The sequence below is a fragment of the Agelaius phoeniceus genome, chromosome 29 (assembly GCF_051311805.1).
Source record: "Agelaius phoeniceus isolate bAgePho1 chromosome 29, bAgePho1.hap1, whole genome shotgun sequence".
NCBI classification, from domain to species: domain Eukaryota; kingdom Metazoa; phylum Chordata; class Aves; order Passeriformes; family Icteridae; genus Agelaius; species Agelaius phoeniceus.
The window spans coordinates 2,743,373-2,758,817 of record NC_135293.1 but is presented as its reverse complement, the minus strand read 5'-3'; the positions used below and the strand labels follow the sequence as shown (position 1 = coordinate 2,758,817).

At 57.0% G+C, this 15,445-nt stretch overlaps 1 protein-coding gene across 1 annotated transcript; it reads right to left on the bottom strand.

Annotated features, from left to right (window-relative positions):
- Positions 1 to 62: 62 nt before the first annotated feature.
- Positions 63 to 15,441, bottom strand: POLRMT (RNA polymerase mitochondrial). The gene is made up of 21 exons (XM_054650030.2): positions 15,309 to 15,441; positions 14,647 to 14,742; positions 13,281 to 13,900; positions 12,387 to 12,517; positions 11,150 to 11,336; positions 10,595 to 10,744; positions 10,313 to 10,480; positions 9,813 to 9,983; positions 8,775 to 9,014; positions 7,408 to 8,187; positions 6,996 to 7,118; positions 5,258 to 5,380; positions 4,240 to 4,419; positions 4,050 to 4,136; positions 3,665 to 3,778; positions 3,048 to 3,097; positions 2,689 to 2,787; positions 2,302 to 2,374; positions 1,746 to 1,828; positions 1,303 to 1,382; positions 63 to 729 (listed from the first exon to the last, which is right to left on the bottom strand). Exons 1-21 carry the CDS (start codon positions 15,364 to 15,366, stop codon positions 680 to 682), a joined length of 3,663 nt encoding a protein of 1,220 aa, XP_054506005.2. The 5' UTR covers positions 15,367 to 15,441; the 3' UTR covers positions 63 to 679.
- Between the last annotated feature and the right edge of the window lie 4 nt (positions 15,442 to 15,445).

Sequence of the window (15,445 nt, the reverse complement as noted above, 5' to 3'; positions counted from 1 at the left end):
GAAGGCAGCAATCCCACCTCCCCGTGCCCCTGGCAAAGATTTCAGAGGACACAGGTCCCATCTTGTATTTCAAAAAAACATTTTATTTACAATATTATACATGTTGACCCCCAAGTTAGTGGTTTTCCCTGCCTGAGCCCCAGTGAGCAGCAGCAAAACTCATCCCTGGAAAAGAGAGTGAAGAGCAGAGGCTGTGCTATGGAGAGTGAGGACAGTGCCCAGGGCTGGAGCAGAGCACAGAGCAGCACCTGCCTTGTGGCCAAGAGCAGGTCAGTTGCCTGCCATGCCAAGTTTGAGCCCTGCTGGTGGAGGGGGAAGGAGAGGGACAGCACCTCAGGCCAGGCAAAGGACAGTGCTCACAGCACTGGGGTGAGTGAGGGCTGAGGGGAGCCACCCTGGCTCCTGCCACCCCTTTGCCCCCAGCCCAGAGCTGCAGCCCTGTGCAGGGCTTGGTGTCCTCTCCCCGTGCTGGGACAGCAGTGACAGCAAACACTGCAGAGCCCCTGTCCCCCAGCAGCTGCTCCAGCAGAGCCTCAGTTTGCCTCAGCACCTCAGAGTGAGGCTGGGCTGGAGGCTGCAGCTTCTTCCCCATGAGATGTGGGACAGAAGAGCATTGCAGGCCAGTACCCAGCATGGCTGGAGGTCCAGAGGTGTCCCAGGGCCCTGTGGGCTGCCAGGCTCAGCTGAAGAAATACGTGGAATCCATCACTTGCTTCAGGTTGAATTCACCTGAGGGGAGCAAAGGAGAGGTCAGAGAGTGAGGTGGGGATGCACAGGGGGAGGGAAGTGGCTTCAGTGCACGAAGGATCCCTGTCCCTGGACTGTGCTGCCCATGGAGCCACTCCACAGAGAGGTCAGGCAGAGCCAGATGGCCTGGCAGACACAGGGCTGAGGGATTAGAAGGAGTTAAACTAATTGCCTTAATCCCATTGCATGTATATCATCTAGATCCTGGCAATTACCATGCCGAGGCCCTCGCTCCCCATCTCTGAGCAAATGCTCCTGGTTGGAAACAGATGGGAGCAGAACAAGAGCAGGATGGGAAGAGCTGGGTCAGCCTGGGGGAAATCCCAGGGACGCAGTGAGGATGGCAGGGAGCACTGACAGGAATGCTACAGGGGAATGTGGACATGCTGGACTGCTCTGCCCCATGGCTCTGCACTCCAGCATAGGAGAGGAAACCTGATCCAAGGAGACAGCTCTGGCTTTTTGCCTTTTGGTGGTTTTGGGGGCCACTCCATCTCTTTCCCCTGGTCTCCAAAACGCTCCTGAGCTCTGCATGTTCCTGTCCCATGCTCCTACCTGTCCTGGGGACATTTGACAGCTGCTCCTTCAGTCTCTTCTGCCAATGGGCTATGGGCTCTGTGCTGGAGCTGGATGAACTAGAAGGAAGCAAATAAACACAGGTTATCTGGAACCAGGCACACCCTCCACTGCTCCCCAGTGCAGCTCCTGACAACAGGATTCAGCTCTTCTAAAACAGACCAGGCACCCCAGAGTGAGAGCAGGAGCCCAGCCCCAGCAGCCCAGGGCAGGCCCTAAGGCTGCCAAACCCTCCCCTGGTTCTGCAGCAAGAGGGGGCAGAGCCCTTGGTTTTTACAGAGCTGTTGAAGGTGATTTGGGTGTCAGGCAAGAAGGAAGGACAGCTTCCCCACAGAGCAGCCCCCAGGCAGGTGACACAACCTGTGAGCACCTGGACACGACCTCTGTGAGGTGGAGGGGAAAATCCTACAGGTCAGGAATACCTGCAATACTTCTCCAGCATGAACTCAGACAGATCCTGCAGAATCTTCTCGCTGTGCAGAGCCACAAACTGCTGCCGACAGACCTGACCCAGGGAGACAACAGTGAGGTGCAGCTTAGCAGGTGTTTTCTCTCCTTCCAGTGCCAGGTCAGAGGTGAGGGGCACGGAAAGCACCAGGAGTGGGAAGGGGGGGCTGCCAGACAAGGGTGAAGGGAATCAGCCTGGGGAGGTGTGAAGCACAGGTGCACCCTCATTAGCACAAAAGCCCTTGGGAAGGACCCAGGGCAGGGCAGGGGCACTGGCTGCCAGAATCTGTGGAAACAGACCTGTTTAGTGCCTGTTTCCACAGATTCTCCCCACACACTCCCTGCAGAGTGGGAGGAGAAGGGGCACCAGGAAATCAGCTGTGACCGCCAGCAAACATCCCAGGTTCACCTCACCTCAGGGTGAATCAATCAGCCTATGGAGCAAAGCCCAGGGGAGGCGAGGCCTGGCACGGGCCCAGAGCACAGATCAGCAAGATCCTGCTCCCAAGGGAGCCAGGAGGACACTTTTACCTGGTTCATGACATCCACGGTGAGCGCGTGAGTCCAGTAGCAGTCGTGGACTGAGACAAAGGTCAGGCCCTTCCTGGGAGGGGGCAGAGGTGCCATGAAGCAGAGCTGAGACCCCTCTGTGTGATGGACCCACCCCATGTAGGACCTCTGGCTGGGACAGGAGCATCCCCACACAAGAGGGGGACTCCCTGCACAGCAGCTTTTCAGAGGGAGGTTCCCAATCCCAGGATCTCCCTGTCCTTGTCCTGCTGCCTCCTTTCCTTCTCTGCCAGAGGCCCCAAATTCCCACCCACCATGGACTCCTAAGTCCCATGTGATTCTTTGCCCCAAAAATTCTCTCCCAGGAGAGTTGTGAGCCAGGTGAGAGCCCAGCTGCCCACTCCCTACCTGAGGCAGTGCAGTGCTGTGAGCATCATGTGTGTGGAGTCCAGAGAGTGGATGAAATTGGGGGGAAAGGCATTCTTCTGCTTCACAGTGTCAGGTTTCCTGCAGGACAAAGCAGGGCACAGAGGAGCTGGGACCTTTCAGGGCCAGAGATGACAGCAGTGGCACAGAGATAGTGACAGCCCAGCCTGGGGATCAGGGGCCCGCCCAAAGCCCAGTTGCTCTGTCCAGCTGTCTGCAGCTCAGGGGCAGTAAGAGGAGCTCTGTCACTCCTTGACAGCTTCCATTATAGGAAAGCCTTGTCCCCAGAGCACAGGCTGGGGCCAGCAGGGGTGCAGTGCAGGCCATGGTTTTGTACTTACTGGCTGCTGTTGGAGGTTTTCACACTCAAGCGCTGCATGCCACAGTTCAGCTGTGGGGAGAGAGGGCACCAGTGTCACCCTGCACTGCCTGGCCTGGCACACGCAGGGCTGGGCACTGCCCCACCCCTCTGGAGAGGGGTCTGTGTCTTTCCAGAGTGTCCCAGCACCACAGCAGCTGCCACTGCCCAGTGACACTTTGCCCAGCTCCCCTCCTGAGGGTTCTGGCAGGCATCTGAACCCCTTCACCCTCTCAGGGAAGGGCTGCTGGAGCTGGGCTGGGGGGCTGTGAGTCAGCACAGCAGCACGTGGGAGGTGCCAGCACTGAGACTGAGTCACAGGAGCCCTGAGGAGGCTCTCAGAGCGGGGAACGGCCCGTGCCCCAGCTGCCTGAGTGGGATGGAGCCACAGAGCTTCCTCACCAGCTCACCCACACACTCCAGGCTCTGCAGGGAGCCATGAGGCTGGAGGATGTGCCTGCACTCAGGGATCCTACCTGCTCTGCAGGCTCACCCACCAGTGATGCCAACCTGCCAGGCCTTAGCCCAGGCTGTCTTTTCCCTGCTCCCACCATGGCACAGGGAGGGTGGGGGCTGTGAGACCTGCCAGTGGACACTCACCACAGTGGACCTGGAGCGATAGTAGGGCTGGATGATGGGCAGCCCCAGAGGTGTGACCCACTCCACTGTCCGGCCCGACTGGGCGATGAGCTTGGCACTCTCTGTCAGCCAGTTCTTGAGAAAAGGAGAGGAAGCAGCTGGAGTTAGTGTGGAGCTGGGAGACCCCATCCCCTCCCAGCACAGGACAACCTCACTCCTGCCACAGAACTCCCCAGGGCTTACTGGGGTGTTTGGCACAATCCCACACCTCTGAGCTGGGGCAGGAGGATCCTCTCTGGGCCAGGAGCCAGGAGAATCATCTCTTCCCATGGAGCATCCCCTTGTCTACATATAAATGGACAAGGGAAGGAGAAAAAGTGGAGGTAAAGGGCAACAGGCTCCGTACCTGGATATCTCGAGTCGCTGAGAACATCTCCTTGATGCTGTTGAACACCTGCTTCACCAGATAATGAGATGCTTCCCACAAATACTCCTGGCACAGAGCAGAGGCAGAGAGCCATGGGTCATACAAAGGGACAGCCAAAGAGAGGAAAGTGACAGGACCCAGGGAGGGGGGACACACAGAGGAATGCTACCTCGGGGAACTCATCGATCTCCTTGAGGCGTTTCTCGATCTGCAGGCGGCCGCCGTAGCGAGTGACGCCGTACACGACCGTCATCACCGTCTGCTTCACCACCTTGCGGCTGATGAAGCCCTGCAGCACCTGGGCAATCTTCAAACCCCTCTCAGCATCCTTCTTCCGAAACTCCTCCACCTGAGAGAGTGCCTCTGAGTCAGGGCTGGCACGAGCCGCGCTGGCTGGAGCCCCCTCTGTGGCTGGGGACCCTCCCAGCTGGGCACTGCCTGGCCCAAGCTCCCACCAGGATCCCTGCAGCCAATCTTCCCCACCCTGGATAACAGAAGGCACCTGCTGAAGGGATCCAGCATGGATAACAGAGCCTGCAGAGCCTTCCCTGCTGCCTCAGCATTGTCCCTTGGTGCCAGCTGGGACAAGGACACGGCTTGACTGTGGCTCAGAGCTTGGGTTCTCCTGCCTCTGCCCCCCCAGTGATAACTGAGCAAGTCCTGCACCCCCATGAACTCTTCCTGCTCTCTGGAGAAAACCTGCTGAGACCCAGATGGGAGATGCAGGGTCCAATGCCAGCTGAATGAGCCTCTCAGCACTCTCCCAGTGGCAAATTTCACATCATGTCTTGCCAAAGAAACCAAAGACTTTGTAGCAGGACCAAGGCTGAATTTCTACCCACTCCCTCCAACTCAGCTCAAGTAAGAAAAATCTCATAACCCATGGGACCAGCTGTAACCAAGGGATGAGGAGCATCCCTTGCTCTCTTCCACCTCTCCAGCCTAGTTCTCCCAGGCTTCATTCAGGACAAGTGAGGACAGCAGAAATCAGAGGGGATTTCTCCATGAGGACAGATCTCCAGTCAGATCCACTTGGGGACAGACAGTCCCTGTCTCTGCCCAGCTCATGCCTCCCCAGCTCTCTGCACACTCATCCCCACCTTTCCCCCGGGAGGTGTCACCCTGTGCACACCAAGAGGAGGAGAGACAGGTCCAAAAGGACCCTGTGTGTCCCCACAGAGCCTCACCTGCTGGGCCACTGCACTGTAGACATCCTGAGGGAGCCCACAGGGCACCAGGTTGACAGAGGCAGCGCCACTGAGATCCCGGCCGAGCGCTGCATAGTGCTGCAGCCCATTGCAGGAGCCATCCTGCAGGGAGAGCACCAGGGAAACAAGGGGTTAATGCATGGACAGAGCTCTGCTCATCTGCCCCCTCCCCATGCACAGCTACCCTGGCCTCAGGTGGTCATTATTTGCCCTCCCCACTCTTCAGAGCAGTGACCATCTCCCAGCAGTGACCATTGCCCTTCTGGACTGGTTTCCTGCCTGAGTCCAGCCCTAACTGCTGTGAACTGTGAGGTTTAAAGGCAGAAACCTCACATCACCAACTCTGTGGGTTTCCAAAGACATCAGAGCTCTGTGGAAACACTGAAAACCAGAAAATTGGGAAAACACCAAATATATCTGGGATGCTAAAAGCAGCCCCAATAGCCAGCAGTCAAAAAACCTCAGCAGCGGGATCAGAGGCAGGAAAAGGCAAGGCCAAGGCAGAGATCCCTCAGGAAGCCCCAGCTGGCTCTGAAAACATCCCTCTGACAGAAACCAGCTGCCACCCAGATTTCCCAAAGCTGCATCAGAGGCACAGTGAGTGCCTGCCACAGCAGCTGCCCTTGCAGCCCTCCTGGAAGCAAGAGCAGCTTGGGTGAGACAGACAGGATCTGAATGATGGCGCAGGAAGATCTTGGTTCTCCCCAGGCTGCAGTGGCAGGGATGTTTCTCAGAGATGTGCTGCTATTCCTGGCCCCCTGTGCTCAGGATCTCCCAGATACCCCAGGAGCTGTCAGGTTCCTCAAGCAGGGCCCCCTTTCCCCTGCACCCTCTCCCCACTCCCTGCAGTGTGGAAAGGCAGCACCTGCACCTGATGGCTCTGTTAATTGAGCACTGATGACTCAGGCTGAACGAGCCTCTGGTACCCTCCAGAAGAAGTCCCTGCTGATGATATTTCATTAGCTGCACCCTCCCCACACACCTCCAGCTGCTCTCTTGACCTTTTGTTGTCATCAAAATATCAGACCTGGCTGTCTCATGTATATTCCAGGCTATCACTGCTGCCCTCCCCATTCAGTCATGGCCACTTGATCTCCTCATAAGAGAAAGGAGCAGCCACCCCTCACCCATGGCCACTATCAGCCTTGTCCCTGTGTAGCCAGGGAGGACAGGTGCCTTCAGGGAGCTGAGCAGCACCTGAGCAGGCACAGGGCACATGGTGACAGGTCACCTAAGGTGGGGGACAACCACCTCTGTCCCTGTGCCCTTCCTCAGAGTTCCAGACCTGCCATATTGGCTCTTGCAGAGCTGCTTGGCTTCAGGCACAGAGCAGGAGTGGAGAAAGGCCTGCAAAGCACAGCTCTGAGCACTCCAGCCAGCCAGGTGTTCCCCTGCTGGGCCAATTTCCAGTCCTGATCCTGTGGCTGCAGAAGGTGACACTGGCTTGGCTCTCACCCTGCAGCAGCTGCCAGCGAGTTCCCAGCTGGGCTCTGCTCAGGCCAAGGGAAGTGAGGCAGCCCTCAGATGTTCCAGCTCATGGATGGCTGCAGGCAGCAGCAAATCACCAGAGTTCTCATGCCAAAATGCCCAACCCTGCATTTCCATTCCTAAGAAAACCCAGCCACGTGGAGCAGGGATTGCAGAGCTGGAGACCTGGATGCTCCTTCCCTGCCCTGCTGAGCCTCACACGGGCTGTGAGGATGTGCCAGGCTCCTACCTGGTGAACTGGGAAGTGAGAGATGTAAGCTGCTGGGTCTGGGGACCTGGAGGCTTTGGCGATTTCCATACAGCATGCCAAGGCTTGCCAGGGCTCATCAGTGTCCATCCACCACTTCCTGCCCTGGGAATGAGAAAGGCCAGGCTGGTGGGAGCAGGCAGTGCTCCTGTGCCCCACAAAGCACAGGCAAGAGCCCCTGAGCACCTGGGCACAGCACCTCCTCCCACCATGCCTCCACTTCCCTAGTTTTGACATCATGTTTTCAGACAGGAACAGGTTATTTAGGAATTTAAGTTATTTAGGAAGGCATTGCCTTCTCCCTTTTCACCTCTCAAAAATCTTTCATAATGTTTTTGTTCCAAAATCGATTCTGATTTCCATTTTGTTTCACTTCCCAGAAGCTCCCACGTACCGTGAGCGGGTGGTCAGCCGAGTCCAGGATGTCCTCCATGATTTCATTGGCATAGTCCAGCCTCTCCTGCAAGGCATTCTTCTTCTTCAGCCCTGTCAGGTTGATGAGGTGGATCTTCAGCCAGTCAAGTCCCTTGGGGCCCAGCGGCCTCCCCTCTGCAAACAGCAGGATGGCCCTGGTGACATCGTTCCCCAGGTGGTTGAAATAGGGTGGGCATGGGTAAGTCCTGCCACGGAAGTCCATGTTGTGAGGGAACCAGAACACCTTGTCCCTGACATAGTTGGCGATTGAGAGCTTGTAGAGAGCGTCCATGCGCAGGCTGTGCATCTCTGCAGCCTTCTTCTTGCACAGGAACACCTCGTGCTTGAAGGACTTGCTCCAGGTGGAGGAATTGCCAGGAGGAGTAGGAGGCTTGGGAGCCTCAGAGAGGGGTGGTGGGATGTCCAGCTTCTCATCCCCTTTGTCATTGAAGATGGAGATGATGATATCCAGCACTGGCTGGTTGATCTTCCAGGCACAGTTGCCCAGTTGGTTCAGGGCATCCAGCACGGGGTGGAGGTTCACCAGGGGACACTGCTCCAGGAGCAGCTGGTGGTGGGTGGTGTCATCCATGAAACGCATCAGCTTGGTGTCATTGAGGACAAAGGCACCAAAAGTGGGGGAGGTCCAGGGCACAGGAGGGCACAGCATGGGCATGGCAGAGGAGTTGAAGGTCAGCGTGGTCTCGGCAGCGTTTGACACAAGCTGCGAGAAGATGGGATGGGGCCTTATCAGCCCGACCTGGAGAGGAGGATCAGCAGCAGAGGGTTAGGGCTGGAGTGTGGGAGAGCCTGTGGTCAGTCAGCCATTCCACAAGGATCATGCCAAGTCAGGTTAAACCCTTCTTACCTGCCAAGGAGAGGTAAAACCAGCAAGAACTGCTAACTCTTGTATCTGAGTATAAAACCTCAGTCTCCTTACTTTCAAAGGACAATAGTAATCCAATGGTCTTAGGAGCCACTCATCTTGGTGCAAGTCCAAGTGAAAGTAATGGACCTCTCACTAGTCCTAAACACATTCATAATCTTAACCCTAGTAACCCTCTCCACCCCCATCCTATTTCCACTTCTATCCAACAACCTCAAGAACACCCCCAACACAATTACAAACAAAATCAAAACTTCCTTCTTCATCAGCCTAATCCCAATTACAATCTACATCCACTCTGGAACAGAAAGCCTCGTCTCCTTCTGAGAATGAAGAATCAAGGGATCCTCAAAGCATCCCTGAGCAGAAATGGCAGCAAGGACAGAAAAGGGCCTTGCAAGGGTCTGATTTTGAGGAAGGGGTGTCCTGCACAGCCCCAGAGCCCCCAGGATGAGGCTCACCTGCCAGTTACTGTAGAAGGAGTAGACGTGGTAGAGGACAGGGATAGGCTTGGACTCCAGGCGACGATTGAGGATGTTCCTGGGCACCTTAACAGCCTTCACCAGGAGCTCCAGCATGTGCATGCCCAGGCGCATGAGGAGCACACAGGGCCAGCTGCAGGTCTTCAGGTTCAGGGAAGGCCCAAAGCCTGCTTCTGCCACCAGCTTCTCCCAGTATTCCCGTGGCAAGTACTGTTTAGGCTGGGAGGTGGAGGGAGAAAATGGAGTCAGCTGAAGGAGATCAATCTACCTGAGATATGGCCCTGAGAAGGACTCTCCTATCTTTGTGACCCCAAAGGTCCTTCCTGATAGGGGTGTTTGGGGAAGGAGGGCTCAGGAGGCTGTGTCGCAGCCATCTTTTATGAAAAAATCCTTTCCTTAGGATTTTTCCTCCTGAGAAGCTGAGAGGCCTCAGGAACACAATGCAAACAATGGTTATCTGCTGCTGTGGAATGCAACAGGTGCATCTGGGATTGGGCTCATGTGGTTGTTTCTAATTAATGGCCAATCACAGCCCAGCTGGCTCGGACAGAGTCCAAGCCACAAGCCTTTGTTATCATTTCTTCTTTTTCTATTCTTAGCCAGCCTTCTGATGAAACCTTTTCTTCTATTCCTTTAGTATAGTTTTAATATAATATATATCATAAAATAATAAATCAAGCCTTCTGAAACATGGAGTCAGATCCTCATCTCTTCCCTCATCCTAAGACCCCTGTGAACGCCGTCACAAGGCTGGGCTGAGCCCAACAGTGAGAATGGGAACAGTGGCACTGCACCACACCCCAGTGCTGACACCCTGGTCCCACATCATCCTGCCCCTCCTGCCCAGACTGCAGACCTGCCTGCCCCTATGAGCACCCAGCTCTGACAACAACCTGCTCACCAGGTCCTTGATGAGCCCAGGGCAGTAGGCTTGGCCCTTTTCTCCCCTCTCATCCTCTCCTGCCCTGAAAAGCCCAGAGCTTTCCTGCATGGGATCCTGGCTCCAAGGGCTCCTACCTGGCTGTCCTTTGCCAGCATCTGGATGTAGCTCTCATAGATCTGCTGCACCTTCTCCAGCTGCCCACTGCGCAGTTTCCTCTGGATGATGTACCTGTCGTAGACTTTGGAGCCCAGCTCCCTGGCCAGGACTGCCAGGGACTCACCTTGTGGAGACAGATCATTGAGGATCTGGGAAAGGGGAAGGCAAAAAGGGTCTTAGGAAGGAGGAAGAGAGAGATACAGCAGAGAGACAGAGCAGGAGTTAAAGCTGCTGTGCAGGGAGCACAGAAAGATGCTGATTTCTATGATACTGAACAGATGGTGAGGAAGGAAAAACAACCAGGACAGAGCATGGATTTCTCTGGCTGCTCTGCAGAGGGAGCAGACAGCCTGCAGCCAATAACCTGGTAAACCTCTCAGGAAATCCCAATTCTGCTCAAGTGGGACATTAGTGCTCTGTGACAGCCCCACGGCTGATAGCCCAGCCCCACTCCTGGGAGGGTAGGGCAGGCTCCTACCTGCAGCATGATGTCCACATACTCCTCATCTGGCAGCAGACACAGGTAGGGGTAGAGGACGTTGTACTTGGACAGCCTCTTGGGCCTGGCCATGCTGCGCTTGGAGCTCTGCAGGGCCTGGAGGATGGCATCACGCCACTGCGAGCGGAGCGTGCCCAGCAGCTCGCGCTGCAGGGAAAAGGAAGGAAGAGAGCTGGTGAGCATGAGCTGCCCCCTCTTTAGCTCATGGACCCTCAGCTCTCACCCACAGGTCCTCAGGGCTGCCTAAGGGCTGAGCTTTACCGCTTTGATGGCCTGTGGGGTCAGGGGCTTGGCTGCCTCCACTGACTCGATGGTCACGGTGTTCTTCAGCTCCATCTCCAGCTGCTGCTGGAAGCGCTCCTGCAACTCCTTCACCGAGAAATCCAGCTTGGGGTATGAGCCCATCGTCTCCTGCAATGGGAGAGAGGCAGTGGGAGGAAGAGAAGCCATGCTCATTCTCCCAGCTTCCCTGCAAGAGGAACAATGGTGGTACAATTGTGGGTTGAAAGCACCGTGCTGGGACTTCTGGGTCTCAGACTTCTCTGGCAGACAAACGCCAGAGGCTGCTCTACTCCTGTGCTATGGCCAAGCACCTCCCCAAGCACCCCCCCTCCCATGCATGGAGGCAATCTCCAGCCCCCTGCTTTGCTGTTCCCCTGTAAGGCTGTTAGTAACGTCATCCATTTGATGATTTGTGTGGGCTATTGGGCAGAGATCAGGTTAAAAAGCTCTTTCTTTCTACTTTCTAGCCCTCCCCTGGGCTGCACCTAAGAACACCTGGCCAGCTTCAACAGCTCCCTGAGCACTGTGGCTTACTCTGGAATAGAAGTCCTGGAGCAGAGAAGACTTGCAGATCTTGGGGCTGGGTGGAGGAGGCAGCTGGTAGTTGGGCTGGACAGTCCTGATGGCCTGCAGCACCATCTCCTTCTCATCTTCCTCAAACAGGCACTTTTGGAAGAGCTCATCCACATGGAAGCCACTGCTGTTCAGCTGCTGCAGGTACCTGAGGAGGGGCAGACAGGACAGGCTTGATCTTCCCCAAGGGCCTGAGCATGTTGTACAGGAGCTGCCTCAGCACAGCCTGTCCCACAAGGTCACCACCAGCCTCAGGTTACAGGGATCAGGTGTCCATCCCTCAGCCTGCACTGCTGCAGAGCTTCCTGGGCAGGGAGGCCACTGCAGCTGCCCACAGGCAGCCCCACAGCCTGTGCTGCCCTGACACAGCTCCACACGTCCAGCACAGCCACTGCCAGCCCCCTCAGAGGCATCTGACTGGAGATATTCCCCTGAAGGCATCTTGAATTTGTCAGCAGCCAAAGGACAGAGAGCAGTGATACATCCCTGAGGTTCACACTAGTGCATCAGAAGCTTTCTCCATCCTCTGGAGAGGAGCTGGCTGTGCCTCCAGCCTCAGGCACTGCCCCCAGGCCCAGCCTGTGGGATCTTCCAGGGCTCTTTCAGCTGCTCCCTTTAGTACTGACACTTTCCTGTCCATGAAATCTACTATCTACAATCTCGCTATCTTTAGCACTGACACTTTCCTGTCCATTATCCTCTATAAAATCTACCTGAATCTCCTGACCAAGTTCCTCTGGAGAGCCCTGCAGGAACCAGCTATGTGATTGAGCCCACCAAAATGGGCAAGCCCCACAGAAGTATACCATAAAAACAAACAGAGGAGCCATAAAAACAAACCAAGGAGCCAAGCCATTCCCACCAGGCAGCAACAGAGGGGCCAGAAGGAATGAGATGCCTGGGATGGGTGTGGAACCAAGGAATTCCTGACTGGAGAGGGCCTCTCCCAGCCCAGCTCTGGGGGGAACAGTGCCTGTTCTCACCTTCCACATCTCCTCTCCATGCACAATCTCAGGCAAACTCCCCAGCAGCTGGGGGTGGCAGGGAATGTGCTCCACCCACACCAAAATCTGGCCATGAGAAGTGGCTCAGAGCATCCAGGTGGGCACACAAAGGGGACAGCTTTTCCTGACCCCAACCCCCTGCATCTCCCAGCTCTCCAAGCACAGCAGGTGGAGCACCTGAGGCAGGGTGTTACCTCAGGATGGCTTTGGGAGGTGACTGGCTCCGGCCCGTGCACTCCAGGGCTGTGGCATAGGAGTCCAGGTTGGGCTGGAGCCCAGCAGCCTCCAGGATGGAAAACAATCGGTCCAGGCGGTTCAAACAGCCCTGCAGGAGAGAGAGCAGGGAGGCTGTGCACACCAGGAAGGAGGCTGTGCACACTGGGAAGGGAAAGGGACTGTGGGCAAGAAAAGGAGGCTGTGGACACTGAGAAGGAAAGGAGGGAGAAGGGGAGAAGGCCGTGCACACTGAGAAAGGAAGGAGACCATGGACATTGAGAAAGGAAGGAGGCTGTGGTCATTGAGAAAGGAAAGGAGGCTGGGGTCACTGAGAAGGGGAGGGGGCTGTGCACACTGAGAAAGGAAAGGAGGGAGAAGGGAAGGAGGCTGTGCACACTGAAAAAAGAAAGAGGCCATGGACACAGAAAGGAAGGAGGCTGTGCACACTGAGAAGGGAAAGGGGCTGTGCACACTAAAGGAAGGAGGCTGTGGACATTGGGAAGGAGGCTGTGCACACTGAGAAAGGAAGGAGACTGTGAACATTGGGAAGAAGGCTGTGCACACTGAGAAGGGAAGGGGCTGTGCACACTGAGAAGGGAAGGGGCTGTGCACACTGAGAAAGGAAGGGGGCTGTGCACACTGACACCAACAGCCCCAAAATCCCAGCTCCACGCCCCTCTACTGCTCAGATTTAGTCAGGTCTACCCTACCCTTTCCCCACTCCTCTCAAAGCTAGCTCACACGGGTCTGTGGCCTCATGCCAGCAGCACTGCTTGGACACTTGCTGAAGTGACAAGCACGGGTCAAACCAGCTGGAGGCTCCTCCTCAGGAGCCAGCCCCTCTCCCACCCGGAGCAGCCAGGCTTTGGTACCTTCCTGGCCCAGATGCGCATGACGATGTTGAAGGCACCCACATCCAGCACCTTCCTCTTCACAGGGGAGCTGTGGCACAGCAGGAGGTACCTCTCAGCCTCCTCTGCCTGCTGCAGGAACAGGAAGCACTCCAGGTTGGTCTGGATGGTTTGCTGCAGCACCTGCTGGTTACTCTTGTCCTTTGGCATCCTCTGAGGCCTCTTCAGCTCCTCAGCTCCCTTCACTTCCACCACCCTGGGCTTGTTGTGGGGGCTGCCAGAGCTCTGGTTCCAGGCAGTGGTTGCTTTCATCTTTGGGATCTTTGGGCTTTTCATAGTTTTTGTTTTGGGTGTGGCCTCTGCCTTGGCCTGGCTCTCTAGACCCAGCTGGGAGGCAGCACTGGGCAATTCCTGCTTCATCTTTGGCTGCTGGCTGTACATCTCCTTCTGCAGCTTTTTGGCCCAGTTGCTGGACCGAGCCAGGCCATTACCCTGTGCCCTGGGAATGGGCTGCTTCTCCTTGGGGCCAGGGACCACAGCCTCCTGGTACTTGTCATTGTCCAGTGCAGCCAGTTCCACTTTGCTGACTGTCACCTCTGGGATGTTACTGCCCTGGAGCTGCTTGGCTCGAGCTTTCAGCACTAGTGGGAAACACAGAGGTGATGGGAGACAGGGCACAGCAAAAAGCTCTGTCCTGTCCTCACCCTGGAAGTACCAGGATCATGCTCAGAAAAAAGGATTCACACAAGAACTTCATCCCTCCTTGGCCAGCCCTGCTCCAGAGATACCAACCTCTGTCTCTCTGAGATCTACCTGCAAGCTGGAGCCCACCCAGCATCCAGGAACCCTCCCCAGCATCCCAGGAACCCTCCCCAGCATCCCTGGAACCCACCCCAGCATCCCTGGAACCCACCCCAGCATCCCAGGAACCCACCCCAGCATCCCAGGAACCCACCCCAGCATCCCAGGAACCCACCCCAGCATCCCAGGAACCCACCCAGCATCCCAGGAACCCACCCCAGCATCCCTGGAACCCACCCCAGCATCCCTGGAACCCACCCCAGCATCCCTGGAGCCCACCCCAGCATCCCTGGAACCACCCCAGCATCCCTGGAATCCACCCAGCATCCAGGAACCCTCCCCAGCATCCCTGGAATCCACCCCAGCATACCAGGAACCCACCCCAGCACCCCAGGAACCCACCCCAGCATCCAGGAACCCTCCCCAGCATCCCAGGAACCCACCCCAGCATCCCAGGAACCCACCCAGCATACCAGGAACCCACCCCCAGCATGCCAGGCACCCAGCAATGTCACTGCCAGGGAAAAAGCAACAGCCCAGGTTGGTCTGCCTGCTGTCTGCTCACTGCATCTCTCCCAGCACTCACCTTCCAGCAGCTCTGTCCTCTCACAGGGGCCATTTCTGTTCGCCTTCTCCTTGGTGCTGGCAGAGGAGTAGCTCCTGAAGATTCTCCATGGAATCCCTGCCATGAAGAACGCAGAGGTGTGGGGGGTCAGAGGAAGACTGGAAGCTCCACACCCTCAAACACTCCCTGTCCCCCACTCTGCCCCATGGCTCCAGCTGGACACAGCATGGACAGGGGGACTGAGGGATGTTTCTCAGCTCAGCTGCTCCAGCAGCAGCACAGGAGGGACAGGGCCACCCCTCAGCCCCTGGAACCAGATGCTCAGAAGGAACACGACCCCAGGGACACCACAAACCCCAGCGCTGTCAATGGGGTGGCAGCACCCCGAGACCCCCAGAGCATGTGGGTGCTATCCCCCAGCTAGGACACGACCCAGAGCCGCCGAATCAACCCTTTGGAGAGCAACAACATCCCACAGCCCCCAGTCTATCCCTGGGGTGCTCACGACTCAAAAAAGACCCCCTCATCTTCCAGGTGTACTCCACAGAACGCTCAGAACCGTGAGACGTCCCGGCCCAGCTCCGTCCGCACACTCGCGCCCTGTCCCGCTCTCCTGGTGTCCCCGCCGGTCCCTCCGTGCCCCCTGGAGCCTCAGTGTCCCCCCGGTCCCCGTTCCCGCTCACCGGGCCCCCTCAGCCCGCCCGGGCCCCTCAGCACCGCCCGCAGCCTCAGCAGCGACATCCCCGGGCCACGCGCGCCGCGCGCCCCCGCGCATGCGCCGCCCCGCCGTGGGGCACGCCGGGAGCGCGAGTCCCGCCGC

Excerpts from the sequence above, each read along its gene's own strand:
- POLRMT (XM_054650030.2), bottom strand. The coding sequence starts at position 15,366 with ATGTCGCTGCTGAGGCTGCGGGCGGTGCTGAGGGGCCCGGGCGGGCTG. Across the intron at positions 7,119-7,407 it reads CGGCTGACCACCCGCTCACG|GGCAGGAAGTGGTGGATGGA; the intron begins GTACGTGGGAGC and ends TCTCATTCCCAG. Across the intron at positions 3,779-4,049 it reads CAGCGACTCGAGATATCCAG|AACTGGCTGACAGAGAGTGC; the intron begins GTACGGAGCCTG and ends CCTTTTCTCAAG.